The 20,746-nt window shown below is 45.7% G+C and overlaps 6 protein-coding genes across 6 annotated transcripts; 3 read left to right on the forward strand and 3 right to left on the reverse strand.

Moving 5' to 3' along the window:
• Positions 1–277: 277 nt before the first annotated feature.
• On the forward strand, positions 278–2,520 carry N7478_008973 (beta-catenin-like protein 1; the record flags this gene model as incomplete). Its single annotated transcript, XM_056925187.1, has 9 exons — positions 278–304; positions 370–702; positions 767–873; positions 932–1,166; positions 1,217–1,310; positions 1,362–1,876; positions 1,928–2,212; positions 2,269–2,386; positions 2,438–2,520. 9 exons carry the CDS (start codon positions 278–280, stop codon positions 2,518–2,520), a joined length of 1,797 nt encoding a protein of 598 aa, XP_056777913.1.
• A 694-nt stretch (positions 2,521–3,214) lies between these two features.
• On the forward strand, positions 3,215–7,026 carry N7478_008974 (DNA-directed RNA polymerase II subunit RPB2; the record flags this gene model as incomplete). The annotated part of the gene is made up of 2 exons (XM_056925188.1): positions 3,215–6,807; positions 6,864–7,026. The coding sequence occupies 2 exons, from the start codon at positions 3,215–3,217 to the stop codon at positions 7,024–7,026; spliced, it is 3,756 nt and encodes a 1,251-aa protein (XP_056777914.1).
• A 1,870-nt stretch (positions 7,027–8,896) lies between these two features.
• esdC (GTP-binding protein EsdC) lies at positions 8,897–9,682 on the forward strand (the record flags this gene model as incomplete). The annotated part of the gene is made up of 1 exon (XM_056925189.1): positions 8,897–9,682. The coding sequence occupies one exon, from the start codon at positions 8,897–8,899 to the stop codon at positions 9,680–9,682; it is 786 nt and encodes a 261-aa protein (XP_056777915.1).
• A 1,427-nt stretch (positions 9,683–11,109) lies between these two features.
• On the reverse strand, positions 11,110–11,949 carry N7478_008976 (GPI anchored serine-threonine rich family protein; the record flags this gene model as incomplete). Its single annotated transcript, XM_056925190.1, has 4 exons — positions 11,110–11,518; positions 11,572–11,703; positions 11,761–11,839; positions 11,898–11,949. 4 exons carry the CDS (start codon positions 11,947–11,949, stop codon positions 11,110–11,112), a joined length of 672 nt encoding a protein of 223 aa, XP_056777916.1.
• A 1,778-nt stretch (positions 11,950–13,727) lies between these two features.
• Positions 13,728–14,762, reverse strand: N7478_008977 (uncharacterized protein; the record flags this gene model as incomplete). Its single annotated transcript, XM_056925191.1, has 2 exons — positions 13,728–14,027; positions 14,253–14,762. 2 exons carry the CDS (start codon positions 14,760–14,762, stop codon positions 13,728–13,730), a joined length of 810 nt encoding a protein of 269 aa, XP_056777917.1.
• Positions 14,763–16,209: 1,447 nt separating this feature from the next.
• On the reverse strand, positions 16,210–17,935 carry N7478_008978 (alpha-amylase; the record flags this gene model as incomplete). Its single annotated transcript, XM_056925192.1, has 2 exons — positions 16,210–16,857; positions 16,922–17,935. The coding sequence occupies 2 exons, from the start codon at positions 17,933–17,935 to the stop codon at positions 16,210–16,212; spliced, it is 1,662 nt and encodes a 553-aa protein (XP_056777918.1).
• Positions 17,936–20,746: the final 2,811 nt, after the last annotated feature.

Genomic DNA, 20,746 nt, shown 5'->3' on the forward strand with positions numbered 1-20,746 from the left:
ATACAGATCGGAGATGGAGTTCGGAGGTTCGAGAAATCTGCGGCTTCGGGAACACTTGGCGTCACTGCGGTTTAGGTACATTTCGGTTTCCGTATATCTTTTGCGCGGGCGCATTGCAAGCAACTGAACTATCCTACTGGCCGATCATGATGAAATTTTGATTGGAGGCTTCTTTGGGAATTGTGTGTTTCTACTCTAATCTTTCAAGAGATACAGTTCCAAAGAAAAGTGGGCATTCTACCGCGTTGGACACAGCTAAAGAGCACGCGCCGCGACCATGACTAGTGTCGACGAGCTCTTCAAGGTATTCCATAGCTCCGAACATTACCCAGGCCTTTTTCTGACATTTGAAGAAACCTTTTGGTGTAGGAAGCTCCAAGCGAAAGTTCGAGCCTGTTCAAGATCCGAGTACGTTACTTTTCCCCGTCAACAAGCTCGCGACATCCTTTTAACGAAGCACATCCAGATGCGCTCTACAAATCAGCAAAGCTCGACTCCGACGGCGATGTGAGGTCCAAGGGAAAAGAGGCTATGGTTGAAGACGAATTTGATGATGAAGGCGAGGCTGGGCCCGAGATGCCTCCAGACATGGAGGAAGATATCCCCGACGACGAGGAAGGGCGCTTCTTTGGCGGAGGAATGGAACAAAAGACTGCTGAGGCAATGCAGTATATTGACCAGCAGGAAGAGGAGGAAGTCGCGGTATGTTCAAGAGGTTCGAAAAGTTCGAAATATTGCAAAAAACTAACGCCTACGTGCTTGACAGCCCGAGAAATTCGACACAGCCTGGGTCCGCCGTTTCGCTTTGAACTTTGAACGAAAGATATCCAAAAACTCCGAGCTACGAGCTAAATTTGAGAATGATCCACAGAAGTACGTGACGTGAGGGCTTTCGAGGGATTATTATCGCGTGCTAATTGGTCATAAACAGATTCATGGCATCCGAAGCCGACTTAGATACAGAGATCAAGGGGTTGTCAATCTTATCTGAACACCCAGAGCTTTACGAGGAGTTCTCCAAGCTGGGCTGTGTCGACTCTTTGATTTCGTTGCTTTCACATGAGAATGCAGATATCGCAATTGACGTTATCCAAATCATTAGCGAGCTTACGGATGAAGACGTCGAGGCGGAGCAGGAGCAATGGGATAGCTTGGTTAACACGATGGTGGGTCTCCGAGCAGCTAGAAATCTAAACTTAAACTAACTTCGTGCAAGATGGATGCCGGCATCACTGAATTATTGACCTCTAATCTGACTCGCCTCGACGAGAAGCAAGAAAATGACAGGGCAGGTGTTTACTATATTCTGAGTACGTTCTACTTTTCGAGAGTAATGTCTACTTGACACTGATGTTTCCCAGGTGTATTGGAAAATTTATGCTCTCAAGCATCTCTAGCAGAGAAGATTTGTCAAGATGCGTCTGTTTTGCCCTGGATCTTGACTCGCATCCAGCAAAAGGAATCACCTGTCACCCAAAACAAGCAATATTCTGCTGAAATATTGGCTATTTTGCTACAATCTTCTTCCAAAAATCGAGACAAGTTTATCAGTCTCGATGGCGTGGATTTGATCTTACAACTTCTCAGTCAATACCGTAGACGGGATCCAGAAAAGGACTCTGACGAGGAGGAATTTGTGGAGAACCTCTTCGACTCTTTGATTTGTCTCGTTGATGAACCAGCAGGAAAAGAAAAGTTTTGCGAGGCAGAGGGAATTGAACTGGGGCAAATAATGCTGAAAGAGGGCAAGTTCAGCAAACCACGAGCTCTTAGGGTTCTTGATCACCTCTTCGGTGGAACAACAGGCGGGCCAGCATGTGAACACTTGATTGACGCAGCAGGTCTACGAACGGTATTTGGAATGTTCATGAAAAAGGTGAGTCTTGCTTTCTCCACCGTGCAATACATACTTGCTCACAAATAATAGCAAGAAGGACAGAACATTGAGCATCTGCTCGGAATCTTCGCATCGCTCCTCCGATTATTACCAGGGGGATCGGCATCGCGAATCCGAACATTGGCCAAGTTCATGGAGAAGGAATATGAGAAGATCGAGAAGCTTGTCAAGCTGAGGCGAGACTACGCCGCTCGAGTGGCACCAGTTGAGCAAGCAATTGAGAAGGAACGCAAGTCTTACCCGCCAGAAGATCAAGAATTCATGGCAGCCGAATGGTTGTCTCGTCGATTTGATGCAGGCCTCTTTTCGCTTCAGGTATGCGATATATACTGGGTTTAATAGCAATGATTTTCAAGCTAACCCTTACGCAGACTATTGACGTTATTCTGGCATGGCTCATTGCAGAAGATGACGGGGCAAAGAAAAAGGTTACCGCTCTTCTAGCAGACCGCGATGAGGATCTCTCCCTAGTCCGGGGTACACTGCAAGGTAAGTCACCAATACTTTTAGTTGGATTGAATAAGAGGCTGATTGATTCAGAACAAATGGAAGGGCTCTCAGAGGAAGATCCAGGACAGAAGGATGTTAAGGACATGCTAGGCACCCTCCTACAGTTTGTGTAATACTCGCAGCCTGATAATTAGCATGCAACAAGTGTATTCTATCTTCTGAAATATTGATCCTGCTGTAAGAATACAATTGTTCAAAGTTTAAAGTTTTCCAAATTAGCCAAGTGAAAGGTTATTTATTCAACCTCAAATTAGGCACCTAGGTGATTGTAAGATATAGAAGAAAAAGTCGTTCACCTCCATGGACTTCTGACCTTGGTACTATGGTCCACTTTCGGAATTTATTAGCACATTATTGACACCTAAAAGCATCTCCAATTACTTTTGGAGCATAAAACTTCTTTTCCAAAGCTTGGTAGCTGCAAATGATCCTTCATGAAAAAGCACGTGACGGCATACAATAATATCACGTGATACTTCAAGGTCCACATCAGGACTAGCGTGGTAATTCGACGGCGCCGAAGCATCAAGATCCTTGGAGATCGCCAGTTCCTTCATCTTGTCACCGCTGGGATATTTTCCGTCCATCCCTCCGAGCATCCCCCCTTCTCTGCTTCCTCGCTTGTCTGGACCGACTGCAGAACCTTTTTCTTCAGTCACTGACAAGAGGGTGTTGCAGCGCGTTGGGTGATTATTCACTAATCACCGCTTTCTCTAATTCCGACGCGCCTCCCTACGACCTTCGGCCATCGCTCTTTTCACCTCACCAGTGACAGCGTGCTGGAGAGATCCCCAGCAAACCGAAACCATGGCCGAATACGACGAAGCATATGAAGATGAGTTTTACGATGATGCGGATGAAGGAATCACCTCGGAAGATTGTTGGACTGTGATCTCTTCGTTCTTCGACACGAAGGGCCTTGTGTCCCAACAGCTTGATTCCTTCGATGAATTCATTTCATCGACCATGCAGGAACTTGTGGAGGAACAAGGACAGGTCGTTGTCGACCAGAGCGTTCTCCCCGACGAAGACGAAGTGGACCCGATCGTTGTCCGCCGTTACGATTACAAATTTGGAACTGTCATGCTGTCGCGACCGTCTGTCCAGGAAGGTGATGGCGCGACAACGATCATGTTGCCCCAGGAAGCACGTCTGCGAAATCTCACCTATGCCAGTCCTCTGTACCTCGAAATCACAGAGAAGCTCACCCATGGACGAGAGCGCCTGATTGCTGACCGCGATGATGAGGATGGAGAAGGAGATGAAGAGGAGCGCAAAGCCAGGGGCACATATCTTGATTGGGAATTAACTAAACCTGTCAAGACGGAGACAGAATTTCTGGGTAGAATGCCGATTATGCTCAAGTCGAAGTACTGCATTCTGAAGGATCTGAATGAACAGTCTCTCTACGCCTGGAACGAGTGCCCTTATGATTCGGGTGGTTATTTTATTATAAACGGAAGTGAAAAGGTCCTGATTGCTCAGGAGCGTAGCGCCGGAAACATCGTTCAGGTTTTCAAGAAGGCACCTCCGAGTCCCACACCTTATGTGGCCGAAATCCGCAGTGCTGTGGAAAAGGGATCTCGACTGCTATCTCAGCTCGCGTTGAAGCTCTTCGCCAAGGGTGACAGCGCCAAGGGTGGTTTTGGTCCCACCATTCGGTCAACTCTGCCATATGTCAAGGCAGACATTCCGATTGTCGTTGTATTCCGTGCCCTTGGTGTCGTCTCTGACGAAGATATCCTGAATCACATCTGTTATGATCGCAATGATACCCCGATGTTGGAGATGCTGAAGCCGTGTATTGAGGAGGGTTTCGTCATCCAAGACCGCGAAGTTGCTCTCGATTTCATCGCCAAGCGTGGCTCGTCGCAATCAAACCTGAACCACGAGCGACGTGTCCGCTATGCTAGAGAAATCATGCAAAAGGAGCTGCTGCCTCATATTTCACAGAGCGAAGGTAGTGAAACTCGAAAGGCATTCTTCCTGGGTTACATGGTGCACCGCTTACTACAGTGTGCCCTTGGTCGCCGGGACGTCGACGATCGTGATCATTTCGGTAAGAAGCGTCTGGACTTGGCTGGTCCACTTCTGGCCAACCTTTTTCGTGTCCTTTTCACACGTGTTACACGTGATCTACAACGCTACGTGCAGCGTTGTGTTGAGACCAGCAAAGACGTTCAGCTCAACGTAGGCCTGAAGAATAGTACTGTCAGCGGTGGATTGAAGTACGCCCTGGCGACGGGTAACTGGGGTGAACAGAAGAAGGCGGCAAGCGCCAAGGCTGGTGTGTCCCAGGTGCTGAGTCGCTACACTTATGCCTCGACATTATCCCATCTGCGGCGAACGAACACACCAATTGGACGAGATGGAAAGATTGCCAAACCTCGTCAGCTGCACAACACCCATTGGGGCCTGGTGTGCCCAGCTGAAACACCTGAAGGTCAAGCTTGTGGTCTTGTCAAGAACCTGGCACTTATGTGCTACATCTCCGTTGGAACACCCAGTGAGCCGATCATTGATTTCATGATCCAGCGAAACATGGAAGTTCTGGAAGAATTTGAGCCTCAGGTTACTCCAAATGCCACAAAGGTGTTTGTCAATGGTGTCTGGGTTGGTATTCATCGCGACCCTTCGCACTTGGTAAATACTATGCAAAATCTTCGTCGACGAAACTTGATCTCCAACGAAGTGAGCTTGATTCGTGATATTCGCGATCGAGAGTTCAAAATTTTCACAGATGCTGGACGTGTCTGCCGACCGCTCTTCGTTGTTGACAATGACCCGAAGAGCGAAAATTCTGGATCTTTGGTCCTTAATAAGGAGCACATTCACAAATTGGAGCAAGACAAGGATATTCCACCAGACCTAGATCCGGAAGAACGCCGGGAGCGTTATTTCGGTTGGGAAGGGTTGGTAAGATCCGGAGCTGTCGAAATCGTGGACGCCGAGGAGGAGGAAACCATTATGATTGTGATGACGCCCGAGGACCTGGAGATTTCGAAACAATTGCAGGCTGGTTATTCTCTTCCAGAAGACACAGACGATCCCAACAAGCGTGTTCGCTCAATTCTTAGCCAGCGTGCCCACACTTGGACCCATTGCGAGATTCATCCAAGTATGATCCTCGGTGTTTGCGCTAGTATCATTCCGTTCCCAGATCACAACCAGTCACCTCGTAACACTTATCAATCCGCCATGGGTAAACAAGCCATGGGTGTTTTCCTGACGAACTTTTCTCAGCGCATGGAGACCATGGCGAATATTCTCTACTACCCCCAGAAGCCCCTTGCCACCACCCGATCCATGGAGTTCTTGCGTTTCCGCGAGTTGCCTGCTGGTCAGAATGCTATTGTTGCCATTGCTTGTTACTCTGGATACAACCAAGAAGATTCCGTCGTCATGAACCAAAGCAGTATTGACCGTGGTCTTTTCCGCAGTCTGTTCTACCGTACATACACAGATGCGGAGAAGAAGATCGGTCTTAACACTGTGGAGACGTTCGAGAAACCTTCAAGGCAGGTAACTGTTGGTATGCGCAAGGGTACATATGATAAACTTGATGATGATGGTATCATTGCCCCTGGTGTTCGCGTTTCTGGAGAAGATATCATCATTGGCAAAACGGCACCACTGGCCCCAGATTCCCAGGAACTTGGTCAACGTACCTCTCAACACACCAAGATCGATACATCGACGCCATTGCGTAGTACAGAGAACGGTATTGTGGACCAGGTCATTGTGACATCCGGTAATGATGGCCTCACCTTTACTAAGGTCCGCATGCGTACTACTAAAGTCCCCCAGATTGGTGACAAGTTCGCTTCTCGTCACGGTCAAAAGGGTACTATTGGTATCACCTATCGACAAGAAGATATGCCTTTCACTCGTGAAGGTGTTGTGCCCGATCTGATCATTAACCCACACGCCATTCCTTCTCGTATGACTATTGCTCACTTGATTGAGTGTCAACTGAGTAAGGTCTCGGCTCTGCGTGGTTTCGAAGGTGACGCCACTCCCTTCACTGACGTGACAGTCGACTCGGTGTCTCGTCTGCTCCGAGAACACGGTTATCAATCTCGTGGATTTGAAGTGATGTATAACGGGCATACCGGTCGTAAGCTTGTTGCCCAGGTGTTCTTGGGTCCAACATACTACCAACGTCTGCGCCACATGGTCGACGATAAGATTCACGCTCGTGCTCGTGGTCCCACTCAGATCTTGACCCGTCAACCTGTTGAGGGTCGTGCACGTGACGGTGGTCTCCGTTTCGGAGAGATGGAACGTGATTGTATGATCGCCCACGGTGCCAGTGCCTTCTTGAAGGAGCGTCTCTTCGATGTTTCTGATCCATTCCGAGTTCACATCTGTGACGACTGCGGACTGATGTCCCCAATTGCGTAAGTGTCCCCAGCGACTATCCTTGATAATATGATATATTAACCGTTCCAAATAGTAAACTCAAGAAGGGTCTTTACGAGTGCCGTCTGTGCAACAACAAGCACCGCATCTCGCAAGTCCACATCCCCTATGCCGCCAAACTTCTTTTCCAAGAGTTAGCCTCGATGAACATTGCTGCTCGCATGTTTACCGACCGGTCTGGAGTGTCGGTGCGATAATCTTTTGGCATTTGCAGACAATTTTTTTGCACAGTTTTTCATTCATTTCCTTTTAAACATTGTACTTTAATGATCCATCCAAAATTTGCGAGTCCTTTCGGGACTAAAGTGCGGCGTCTGGAGGGATTTCTGGCCATGGCATCTTCTGTTCATCGGTCATACATAGTTGGGAATCAAAAAGTTTCCTATCTTCTTTTTGGTCTTTTATTAAGTAGACATTATCTAGTGCTGTTCAATGTTCGACTCATAGATTGACGTTAAATATTGTTCTCAGCATGAAAAAAAAGTGTTGTTATGCGTAAGGATGTACTTGGAAATACATCCTTGGGTGTGTTTTAGGTATACTATGTGTCAAACTAGATCCTAGTCTCCCTTTTTTTATTTCCATTTTTTTCCTTCTTATACCATTTCTTGCCAATATAAATGAAAAGAGAAACAACTGACATCTGCAGGGCTGCAGTGGATGGTTATTATGCAAATAATGCCCTCATCCGTCTAACAGGGATCATCCCGCTTCCAAGATTCTTCACCTTCACCAGCCACCACTTTATTGATGATAGAGGTGACCGTGCAGCCCCCCTACATTGTTGGGACCAGGAGACCACTGCAAGCCACTGTCTCGATAATGGAAGAATTCTCTCGGCATTGGCGCATTCAACATCCTTGAGTACATCCCGCACCTGCGGGGTACTCACACCATTGATCTAGCACATCCAAATCCTGATTCTCGGCGAATTCTTCCGCGTGCAATATCTTCAGCCCGCTGGTTGACTAAATTAATTGGACTGTGCGCAAACTATGATGTTTCTATTCTTGTACATGAGTACAGGACATGCACTGATACACCCCGAGGCCGATTTACGATGTCCATATTCGGTCGCAGGTTTTATGCTGGGATGACTCCATTCAATGATTTCACCTGAGCAATTCGGATTATTTTCAAAACAGACCAGCGAGTTTAAAGTATCGAATGCACACATTGGAAAGCACTATTATCAGTGGGAAGAGATACTTGCGATGGTCGCATTTCTCATCACATCTCGTGTCGACATGCATCACCTCAAAGCACTTTGGCCCACATTGTGAATAGCGTCTGCATGTCACACCCGAAGAAAAACTCTGCACAGCAAGATCAACGAGGCTGATTCGACCAGGACCCCTCATTTGGTCTCACCGCGAGCGTCAAAGACCAGGGGTTGATTGGCTGATGTGGTTGGTGATGTGGTTGACAGCCCATCACCATGCACCAGCAGAACGGGCCAACCAGATTCCTCTATTACCCGCCCATCACGTCCACACCAAATCCTCCCCTCCTCGTTCTGCAACGCTGATCCATTCGATTCCCTTAAAAGTCCTATAACCGCCCAGGCGGACTTCTCTTCTTCTTCTTTTCTTTCTTTCTTCAGCGAGTTTTTGTTGTTTGAGCTGTTATTTCGAGTCGAATCCAGGCACTGGTTGTCCGGTTTCTTTTTTTCTTCAACTTTATTCTTCATTCTATTAATTTTTTACTTAGACACTAAAGAGCTGTGCTCCTAAGTGTTCTTATTCTCAAATTCTGCCTTGCTTTGATTCATCTCGAATTCTTTCAATCAATTTCACAGCCTCAATCTTTGTTGCCGGTCAACATTGTGCCTTGCTGCCCCAGCTCTTTACAACAAACACGTTAATTAATCTCGCTCGATTCGTTTTTATATCTCTCGTCGTGGACAGGTTCCCTTCAAGCAGACACTTTCAAAAAGATTCATTATACTCAATCGACAATCAAAACTCCGGTAGTTTCTGATTGTTTTATTTTTGACTCTTTTTACGTCAACTTCTACGACAATATATCAACACTTTTTATTTGATTCTTTTGTTTGAAATCTTCATAATGGCCAACGTTCAACTGAAGTTCTCTCTCCGTACCTCCTCCAACGTCAAGACCGTCCACTTGGTCGGCTCCTGGGACAACTATGCCCGTCAGCTGCCTCTCTCTGGCTCTGACAAGCCCGGTTCCTGGGTCGGCAAGTTCCGCTTCCAAACCTCCATGCTGCAGCTTGGTCAACGCTACTGGTACTACTACATCATGGATGGGTACCACGTCTCCCACGACCCAGCCGTCGAGTACACCGTCGAGCCCACCACCGGCCGCAAGCTGAACATCCTCGATGTTCCCTCCGGAAAGCCCACCTCCAGCCGCAGCGCTCCCAGCGCTCGCCGCACCTCGACCCAAGTTGCCCAGGGCCGCTCTCTCTCGCCCTCGCGCATCCAGCACCCCAAGCCATCCAAGCCCTACGCCTCGCGCTCCCTGCGTGAAGCCGAGTTCGGCGCCCCAACCGTTGACGACCTCGCCCGCCGCTTTGCTGACTCCCGCCTGTCTGATGAGTCTTACTCCTCCAGCCCCCCAAGCTCTGCTGGCTCTTCCCTGTCGTCCCGCTCCTCCGGCTCTAGCTCTCCCTCTTCTCTGTCCTCCATGAGCGACTCCTCTAACTGCTCCTGTGAGCGCTACGGTATCACCCGCAAGGGTGACCGTGTCAAGCTCGACTGCGGTGGTGATCGCTGTGGCTACTACGGAGAGTCCTCCGATGACAGCTGCTCCGAGAGCGAGGATGAGGATGAGGTCTACCGCCGTGCCCGCAGCGCTGCCCGCCGCCAGGGTATCGTTGTCCGCCGCTAAGCTCGTCAAGTCTGTTTGGTTTGGGCTGTGTATCTTGCACAGCTTAAGCTATGGTCTTCAATTCCACAGTCGTATACGTCTGGATCTTGGTATCAGGGATTCCTGCTTTATTGTTTCCTGCTTTGATCGCCTTGCTTTCCAGAGAAAATACAGTTCTATAAAACCTACAAAAAAAGCCCAACGCCGCGGGTGAATCGGTTCCCCCCTTCCCCCGCGGCATGTGGCGGGGATGATAATTGAAAAGATGGAGTGAAGAAGGAAGTGGTGCGCGAAGAAGATGATGCACCAATTCGACAATATCTGCTCCTGGATCACGCTTTCAGAAGAGAATCCGGACATGGTGGATAAAGAAAAGCTTATTTTGCACCTTAAGTGCAGACCATAAGTGCCAATTCCGTTCCGCAGACCCTGCATGACAAGTATTTCTTACCCAGGGGTGCGGCCTTGCGGACCAGCTTTGCATCTCGCAAACCAATGAGCATCCGTAGATGTCCTGACACCTACTTGGTCCCAGGCTTTGGTTAGGTCTTATTTTGAGATGCGATGAATAATGAGATATGACCATTGGATCTCTTGGTGCAACTTTCCCGTAGACTGTAATGTAGATTACAATTTTTATTCAGTACGTAGTAGCTCTTTGTGTAAAAAATCAACTGTATACTATGTACTGTAGACGGACCAAAGTGGTAGCCTGTGGATATTAAAATTCCTCCTTATTCATGGGACATGTCCATATTATCAAAGGCTACCTAATTAATAGGCATGCTATTATCCGGAGCAGAATGAGTATAATGTGATGCGAGCTACCATAGATAATCATACGTTTTGAACAATATGCTACTGTTGTGAACTTGAGCCCATGGACGAGAAAGAAATCAATCTAGTCTCGAATTACCAACAAGCGAATTCAAATTTGAAAAGAATCCTGCGTACTGAAAAGCAAATCCATTATTGAAATTATCTTAACGGTTCGAAGCTCTTTTGTACGCTTCCATGGGCCTACTGACACGTCGTGGTTCCGATTAGCTGGAACTATATACCAGAATAAAGTGAATTAATATTCTGCGCGTTTATATATTAAGTCTTTCATAGAACGGAATCAAGTCTAATCGTTATTCTAGGGCAAGCATTAAGCGTATGTCAGAATTAGCACAAATAGACATAACTATAGTGCAAAGACAAAGAAGATGAGCAATTCAGAGAAAAGGAGAGAAAAACAAAAAAATATGTCAAAACATCAACCATTGATCACCAACAGAACAGATGAAACAATTTAGAGCAGGCCATGACATGATAAATCGGAGGCAACATGTCTTCGAAACCAGAGACAGCTACCCATATGCACGACTGCCAAATGGGAACGTTTGAAGTATATAGCCCCGAAGCCATAAGTAACCCTGTCAATTTTACATAAGACAAGACTACAACTACAGCATGAGAGCCAAAGCACCACCAATGACTCCAACGGCAGCAGGGTGAGCCAGAACAGCAACACCAGCACCGGTAGAGGGAGTAGCAGAGGCACTGCCGCTGGCAGCACCCGAGGAAGCAGCAGTAGTCATACCAGAGGCAGGGGTGCTAGTCACAGCGTGAGTGATCTCAACGGTGGTGCTAGCACCAGTGCTGGTAGAGACAACCTCAGTAGTGAAAGGAGTGGCAGTAGTAGAAACGGTAGTCGAGGTACCGGTCATGGTGGAAGAAGTAGAGGAGGTAGAAGAGGCAGTGGAGGCAGTGGAAGAGCTGTCAGCAGAACCAGTGACGTTGAACTGGCCGGTCTGGGCGAGGATGCCGCTGTTGTGAACATCGTTGGACATGAGGTCAATTTGGTAACCGTGTCTGATGGGTTGCTGTTAGAGATACTCCGAGGAGAAAATGAGAGGCATGCTTACCCGTTGGGGATGTCGCCGACATTGACGCTGTAGGAGTCCTTGGAGGTTTCGATATCCGAGGCCAGCTTCTTATTCACGGGGGGATAGACAGCGTTGTTGACGAGGTAGATGTCGAAGCTTGAAGCATCGGTGCTTGTTTGGGTTAGACCTTTAAATCAATCCGATGTATAGGGAAGTTGAAGTGCATACTCAACAGAAGTCCACTTGACATCGACAGAGCTTGAGGGAGTGATGTTGTCACCCTTCTTGGGCTCAGTGAGAGTGATGGCTGTAAAACTATCAATAAGGTGGTTTGGGATATAACCAGTAGTATTGATTCCACTTACCTCCAACGGAGATGGCCAAAGGCACCATAGACAAAGCGAATGAGAAACGCATATTGACGGTATTAGATGGTAAAAGAGTGTTAGAAGAGAACTTTAAAGTAAACGATAGAATGGCTTATTTCGAATAAGAAAAGACTGGGAGAGTTATTGTATTAAGTAGGTGGTAGTGGAATGATGATCAACAAAAACCATCAAATACGGAACAGGTCTCAGAATCCAACTTTTCTCTCCTCCAACTGGGAGGGTACATAATCTGAAAATAGCCATCCAAGAATATCTGAATCAAGACATGTTTTCATTTCTAAAAGAGAAATCCTAGAAAAAGTTGTTTATGCGATGTCTCTCGGTGCCTTGAGTACATACTCCGTACATACTGGAGATAGGATCCATAGAAGCCGCAATACGGGAACAACCCGACGCCAACGCCGCTAGAAATTTTCACCCAGTGCCAAGGCAAACCAGAAAAGATAAGTGAACCAATACTAGATCGAAACTTGGAAGAAAAATCCGAAGGCATCCACAATACCTAAGGTCAAGTAGCGAAGCCTCAACAATTTCGCTTCAAAGAAGCGTTTTGGTTCGGTCGGAGTAATCTCACCCACACATGGTTCGGTCCAAGCCGAAATTGGACAATCGAGTTGGATTTCCACGTCAGGACTTCGTAGATTGCTTCCAATGAGAATGGCGCCCAAGAGGCGTTACGCTAGTCCTTTTTGAAGTTAGACCCTGATGTTCAGGGTCCCGATAGAGGGCTCCAGGGCTGTGCCCAGCCCGGGTATCGTAATGGTAATTCCGGTATGCAAATCCGAAGATCAGCCCCGGTGAAATCCTTATCTTGTTACTTGTTTACTGAAAATTACTAGTCTGGCAATCATGGCTGCATTGTGTCCATGGGCGTAGGAACCTTGACGTTGTGGCTGATAAAATCCCCAAGTAGCAGAAATTCGAGCCTCTTTTTCCAATTTGCACATTGTTCGATTTACAATAATATTATATCCTACTTTTCGAATTCTATCATACATGTCTTAAACCTGATTGTTCGGAACAATGAAAATCTACAAGTAGGTTCCGGTAGGGTCGGATAGATCGAGTTTGTGGAAATTAAACGGGCTCAGTGGAAACTTACTTAGTCTCAATTTAGGTATTCCGTTAAATTTATTAATATCGAAAGGGTGGTGAAAGTCTCTTATCATGGGGATTAATCCTCTGTACGGACGTAACTTCAAGACATCTATGCGTTGACCCACACCCTGATTCATGGACCGACCGCCACTAAATGATGTTTCACCGAGTGCACACCACGTTTTCACACCGAGAAAAAACGTGCTTTTCAGAGTGGAGGTGAAAATGCATAGGGTAACTTATCTATGCAACTGTAGGGATGAACTAAATATTAATATTTAATTTTCAGTTTGAACACGAGTTTGATAAATCTTGTTAAAAGTAAGTTCGTATAGGAACTGTTTGGGACACATCAGATTGAGAATAGGCGAATCGCGTTCAACTGTCATAAATATTTACGTTACTAGCAAGTTTGAGCCGTTAATCATCACAAAATTAGAAGCAAATAAAAAGAGAGGGGAGAAGGAATGTCCATACAAATTATGTTGCAACTCCCGAAGATCAGCGGCGCTCGAGTCAACCCATACACTGACACTCATAGCACGAACCGGGAACTGACCATAGCCACGTCGATCGATAGCGACTGAACCAGTATGATGTTGCAGTATATCAATCCATTTTTGGCCCCTATTTCCTCGACCAATAGACATTCGTTTCTTGCTCATCCCTGCATTACTGATCACACAAGCAAGGCCAGAAGGATGACTCTCATTTCCGCTGCGCACAAACCCTAGGAGTACAGTTAATTGAGATAAGCCTCAAGTTCAGGGGACAGGCATACGAACCGATGCAGTTTGGTTGGTCGAAATAGTCTTTCTGGGAGCCATGGGCATATAGTTTCCGTGCCTGTGCAAGGATAGGGAGTCTTCCATTGCATGCGGGTGTCATCGGGTCTGGAACGTTGGCTCGTATTCCATAAAGGTCTCCATAGAATAAGCAGGGGAACCCATTTTCACGGAGAAGGATCAATGCGTATGCGATTTCCTTGAACTCTGGGGCTACCGGGGTCTAGGTATTGATTAGTATGGTGGTAAGATTGATCGCAATGAGGTGACTTACTTCAAGCATTTGTCCAGGTTGCTTTCAATTCGACTAAGTTAGCTGATTCCACATAATCAAAGTGATGTGAGATAGGGTATGAGTATTTCTCACAGTATCATGATTTGACACAATTGTCTTCAACAACAGTTAGCATTCTTATTCGCCATGTTTTGTCTTTGGAAGTGTTCTTACCACGGCGTGATCTGGTCTGCATTGCACTAGAGTATCATTGAATATCCCACGTAGATCGGCTCTTGGCGTATGAGATAACTGGGAGAATTTCTCCAAAAGAGGAACATCGTATGCAACAATTGTATGCTCCGTATCTTCCAAGTAGCCCAGGAGTGCTTGGATATTCCCAGTCCAATACTCACCAATCACGAAGAACTCCGGATTAGCCTTCTTCTGGACATGAGTAGTAAATTCCTTTTGGAAACCAGTTGAAATATGCTTAGCAGCATCTAATCTCATTCCACTGAGAGCCAGCTCGTCAGTAACCCAAGTCCCCCAGTTAAATAAATCCTCGCGGACTTCGACGTGAGAATGGTCCAAATCAGCAAACATTAGATAGTCGTAATTGCCATTCTCCGTTGAGACATCTGATGCCCAACCCTTTTCAGGGGCATGTATCTTGTAGATCGCATTCTGCTTGCTCTTATCGTCCCAATCAACACCAGTAAAATGTTGCCAGCGATACTTCATAGTACTGTATTGATCGCAGCGACCGGGGAAATCGAATCCAACCCAGCCATCAACTTCCAATGGTTTGGATATCTCAACATTCCGCTCTAAAACACAACATAATATTTTCCAAATTAATATACATCTGATCAATACCAGGATAGGACTTACCTTCGGAATTTACTTTGACAGCCTGGAACCTCTCAGGAAAATCCGCCCCAGCTTTGTGATTAAGAACCGCATCCCAGATGATACCCATACCCATTGAACGAGCGTCACTAATGAGTTCCTGCAACTCCTTTTTACTTCCCCATTTTGTTGAAATGCAGCCCTTTTGATCAAACTCTCCAAGGTCAAATAGGTCATAAATATCATACCCATTGCCATTTGCGTCCATCCCCTTGCATCCGGGAGGAATCCATATTTGATCAACACCAAGAGCTTTGAAATCGGGTAAGGCTGTCCTTAAACGATTCCAATGGTATCGATCGGCAGGTACATGCCATTCAAAAGCTTGTAATATAATTGCGTTCTCAGGGGCAGCCCATGCACGAGGCCGATCAACTTTCTGGGCTGTTTATCATGAACCAATACATGGCTTGTATCAGACTTGCAACATTGAAGCCATTCCCGAGAGAGCACTTACATTTTTCATTTTGCGATGAGGATTTATCTTTGCGGTAAAATCCGCCGAAACATGATAAAAAAGAAATCATTACACAGTTTCACTTGACAATAACAAGCTAGCGTTGATCTGAAAGGTTAGAATAAAGACAGTCATGAAATAACTATACATAGATCTTGACTCGGAAGGTGATTCTTTTTTTGACACTGGATTTTGCAATCAAGCCAATTACTAGGATATTCTAGTTTGAACTCCTTTCCAAAGTGTCTCACTGAAATCCATAGTAACAAGGATCTATCAATTTTCGGTCGCGGACAGGTGGAGTCGAGAAAATTTGAAAATTTCAACGGGCGGATCCCGCTATTTTTATGCTTGTGCCTGGTAAATTACATACCGAAATTACATACCGAACCACAGAACCAGACACTTCCAAGATTTCCAGAAGACCGAGGTATGTTGGCAGGAAACCTCTTCAAGCAGTGGATTTTTTAAACTGGGTCATCTATTTGCAGATATTTATGATTAATTTAGTCAATACTTGCAAGAATTTGAGTCGAAGGAAATTTGTACTTGGCATTTGAATTTGAAAGTATAGGCTTCAACGCTTACGGTAAGCCCAGAAAATATATACATTGGGTGAACATGAAGAATAAGCATTTAAATAAACATTTCTTGAAACTTTGAACACTGAAACAAGAAAGACGAGGCATCGGATTATGCGTAGGGATATATATGAAAGCCAGAAATGCCAATGACGCCTCATCAAATACAACTGACACCAAGAAAGAACAACGAAAGGGAATTGCTAGGAGCATCATGATGCCTACTAGCGATAGTTCAAAGTCAAACAGCAATGAGACTTATCAGAGCCAATAGTACTGCAAAGGAAACAGTTTGTCCCCGAATATGATTTAATCCAACTCCAAGAGACTTTTGCTGAGACCCTGACTGACCAGTCCTGAGTTCTGCGTAAGTCAGGTTGGCAGAGGAGTAGCCGCAGAGGCCACTGCCTTCCATAAGTCGCGTAGGGAAGAAGACCCGTGGCAAGCCCGATTCCATGCCGACTCTCAGGGCACCAAAAGCATCGACAGTGTAGTTGCTGCAATATAGGACCTCCGTTACGTCCATACCAGCGTTGTAGGTACCTTGCATTATAACATCGTATGGTTTCGCATTTGTGCCCTGCGTTGAGAGAAGCATGATGGTTTGTTTCCCCTCAATACCCTTGCTGAATCCTAACTCACTACCGCCCAGATAGATGTTAGATGTGTGTTGATCCACATAGCTGCTGTCTAATCGGGTGGCATGTTTGCGAATCTTATTAAGCTTCGTGATGAGACTGTAAAGCTCCGCATCCGTGTTATAGCCGGATAACCACAGAGCTTGTCGGTTTGCTGGTGTGTTGGCACCCTTGAAGTGTTGTTCTTGGCCTTGGTAAATGAATGGGACACCGTCGTAGAGAAGAGTGAAAGTAACAACATTTTTCGCAAGCTGAAAAAGCGTGATGTTAGATGGGGAATGGCCAATCTATCGCGAAAGCAAGAGATTTACATACCGATATGTCATCAACAAAACTGGGGAAACGTTCAACGTCATGATTCTCTGAAAACGACACAAGAGCAGTGATGTCGGGGCAGGCATCTTTCATCAGATCCACGCTGTTTGCGAGATGAGTCGTGTTCCCCAGGGTGAAAGCTTGTAGCATCGAGTAGTAGATTGGATAGTTGGGAAGACTTCCAATGTACTCTTTTTGATACTCGCAGATGGTCGATATTTCTTGTTGCATAACCTCCCCAGTCATGAACACACCAAGGTCATCGTTATACTTTCGTAAAAATGACGGAGTAACACTCTTCGCAGCATCGATTCGGAGTCCGTCAATTGAATATTTAGTCATCGTGGTCGTAGTCCAGTTGATCAAAAGCGATTGAACATCAGTGTGCTCAGTGAAAAGATCCGGTAAAGCGGTATAGTTATCACCTGTTTGGCAAATTTGCGCGTCTGTAAAGTTGTTCCAGTCCGTGATCAGACAGTAAGGGTGAAAGTATTTCGATTTATTGAAGGGTGTAAAGACCGAGTAATCAATGTTTGTTCCAGGGTAGCTGCCGTTTGTCATGTAGGCCATGTTATTGATGACAGTATCCATCATCAAGTACATGCCACGATCATGCACCTCTTTACTCAAATCCAATAGATCCTGTTCAGTTCCGAAATGCGAGTTGAGCGAGTATAAGTCCAGCGGCCAATATCCGTGATAGGCCTCTCCATACTTGACATGACCTTCAACATTCTCAATGATAGGTGAAATCATAATCGCGTCGAACCCCATCCCTTGAATATAATCCAACTTGCTGAGTGTTCCCTGCCATGTTCCTCCGCAGTACAAGCCCTCGGTGGTATTACAAGGGAAGGTTGTCGAGCCATCTGTGCGAGAAAATCGATCTGTCATCGTTTGGTAGACAGTCCTAGACTTCCAATCTGACGTGCTGGCGGCCAATGCTAGGCTGGACAGACATGATATGCCAACGATGCCACTCGGGAGGCGGCAGAATGTTGATGATGATCGCATTAGGAATATTGTGTGCGCCGCGACGCGGGAGAATAAATGTGAAACGATATAGGGGTACAGCAGTAACAAGGCCTTGCTAAAAGAGTGGATAGGACCAATTTGCCCAATGAAAGATAAATTAAATGAGTGACATGAAGACAAGCATTGTAAATATGTTAAGCACTAAGGAAAGAAAGTTGTCATAGACAAGCAAAAAACAAAGAGGAAAGAAGCCCACTGGAAGCGGAGTCCGAAGCGAGGGGTTTGGAGCATTGAATGGAACGAGCGGAGGTTACACCACCCTAGTCTACCTTGTGACCAAGTTTTTGTTGGCGATCGCCGGCACTCATTTTCAAGCAAAGCAATATCATTGAATCACACTACGCCATGAAAGCCACTAGTGTAGCCCTGTTAACTATCAGTGCTAGTAACTGGCTAAGACCCGAAGCGTCCATTCTCTAAGGATATCCTCTTTAAGGATATCCTCTTGACAATCATTCCTCTTTAAGGATATCCTCTTGACAATAATCAAGCTAGAGCATCGGATGTCTCTCAGGCTCTTCAACTGAATCGATCTATTATTGGAAAGGCAGTGGAATTCTCATGTGGTAGTGGGGATGAAGAGGCAAAGCGAAGTGAAGAAAACTAGCTTGACCTTGAATAACTTTACATGGAATAGAGCCAGAATGGTAGTGGATAAATATTGAATCATTTGAAGTTGGCTTTTGAAGGGAAATACTTGGTTGACCTAAACATGCTCCATCGATCTCCATTTTCTATGGAGTAGATTGCAGCAAAGTGGCTGAGACATTTTTCCGCGAATTTCCGACTGTGCGGATGGATGTCATGAAGTTTGAAAATGGCGAAGAAAGTAGGAAGAAGCCAAAGGTCCGAGACAGGATGCCAAGGAGGTTGGGACGCGCGGCTGATTAGGGCTAACTTCCAAGGTTCGAAGGCTGATGATTACCGATATCCAATGCTATAATTTGCATATCGTGGCGCAAAACAATCATGATTGAATCCAATGAATTAAAGCATCCTATCTGGAGGGAATTATGGTTACACTGCCTGATTTTACAAGTTGTGTGGTGGTATGCATCGGGCAAAAATGGGACGTGTAAGAATAGTATCTACCGATTATTAGGCATAATTTTAGATCCAAATGTCTTAAATAGTTACTAAAAGCAAAGTAATCTCAGGTTAAATCAATTATAAGGCCTTTTCAAAAGAAACATAGTAGACACACATCTTAGATACCGTATACAAATACGTGAAACCCTGCCCAGGTGGAGGGTACTGTACCATTTTCTTGGCATGTGCTTAGTTAGTGGCCCCCATTGGTAAACTAACGATTATGTCTGAGCTGCGGATTTTATCCGAGATCTATATCTCCACCCGTTGGCCTATTAAAAGACCGAACCGTGGTTTCGAAGCTCCGGTTGATACCAAAGACAAGAAGAAATAGAAATTTCATGTTTTGAATACTAGGAAGTGAAAAATACACGCGAGTGGGTCTGATATGGACCCTGCACAGTCAGTGGCTGAGTTTCACAGCACGCAGAACAATCGGACCAATCGGAAGGACCCACTCGTCGAGTGATGCCGAAGGCTAGTTATCTTGTCATTTTCCATCCCGAACCCGTATTTTCAGGGACCGAACGTTCGGGAGTATATTCTGTTATAGAGAGAGATTTATTTTGTATTTTATCTACTCAAGTGAATCGGTTAAATACAAGGCTTATCTTCCAAGTTTCCTTGGCTCATCCGGGTATTGATTATCTGTTACTTAACTGTACGGCCGAGTGAGACAGCTCATAATCGGCGTTCACTTCCAACCACATTGGGTACTCAAAGTTCATCTATGGCTTGAATTTCAGCGTTGAACATTCCAATTTTCATAGCGAGGAGAATTAGATAATTGCTTGGTATTGTGTTTTCATAAAGCATTGATCAACGGATCGATCCATGAGGAGAAAGTCATTTTTGGATCATTATGTGGGTCATTGAACGGCCTTCCAGGAAACAATCCGCCATGAAAAATACACTACTTAGAAAAGAGAAAGGAAAATTAAAACCAAAAACGTGCAAAGTGGGTAATGAAGTGAATCAGGTACCGTTCCTGGTGGGGGAACACTGCTAGTGTCACGAATCTATTAGGCATATGGGTCTTTTTTTAGTCAGAACAACGCTCTTGGGTCTTTCCAGAAAGATGACCCAAAGCTAACTCAGCCGGTCGTTCGCGTATCCTGTCCCAATCTAGTTACCAAATAAGCTGTAATATCTTGGCTGTAAGATGTTATTCAAACTCAGCGGCGGATCAGAGAGATCCGTGGAAATAGATGCATCTGTACCTCGTATAGGGCTGAGCCTATAGACATCCGCAGTACACCGGACTCTGGATGCTCCACAGACTTCGAGATTCTCACTGATACGGAGACTAGCCGATTTATGTGGCAATGCCAAGTTTTAATATCCAAGTTAGGCTCGCCGTTGTCTCATTTGTCTGTCGAGAATAGAAACATTGACCCGTCTAGCTTTGCAGGGCATTAGCACCTCAAGCCACTAAATCCTCTATCACTGTACCCTTTTCGCGATATGTGATCCTGCTGTTTGTTCTTTTGACTTTCTTTTGACTTTCTTTTAACTTTCAATTCATCTTTTTCATTCTATCTTCTCTATCTTCAATCCTCAAGGTTGTTGGCTTTCCCCGCGTTCATAGCAACTGAATGCCATCCACTCGTTTCTGAAAGCCTTCAGCCCCATAGAACTGTTATTTTGATCCTTTCTATTAATATTGCTGCAGATATTATCTATGCATCGCTCGTTTATTAT

The sequence above is a fragment of the Penicillium angulare genome (genome assembly GCF_028827245.1).
Source record: "Penicillium angulare strain IBT 27051 chromosome Unknown utg000005l_segment0_segment0, whole genome shotgun sequence".
Classification (NCBI taxonomy): domain Eukaryota; kingdom Fungi; phylum Ascomycota; class Eurotiomycetes; order Eurotiales; family Aspergillaceae; genus Penicillium; species Penicillium angulare.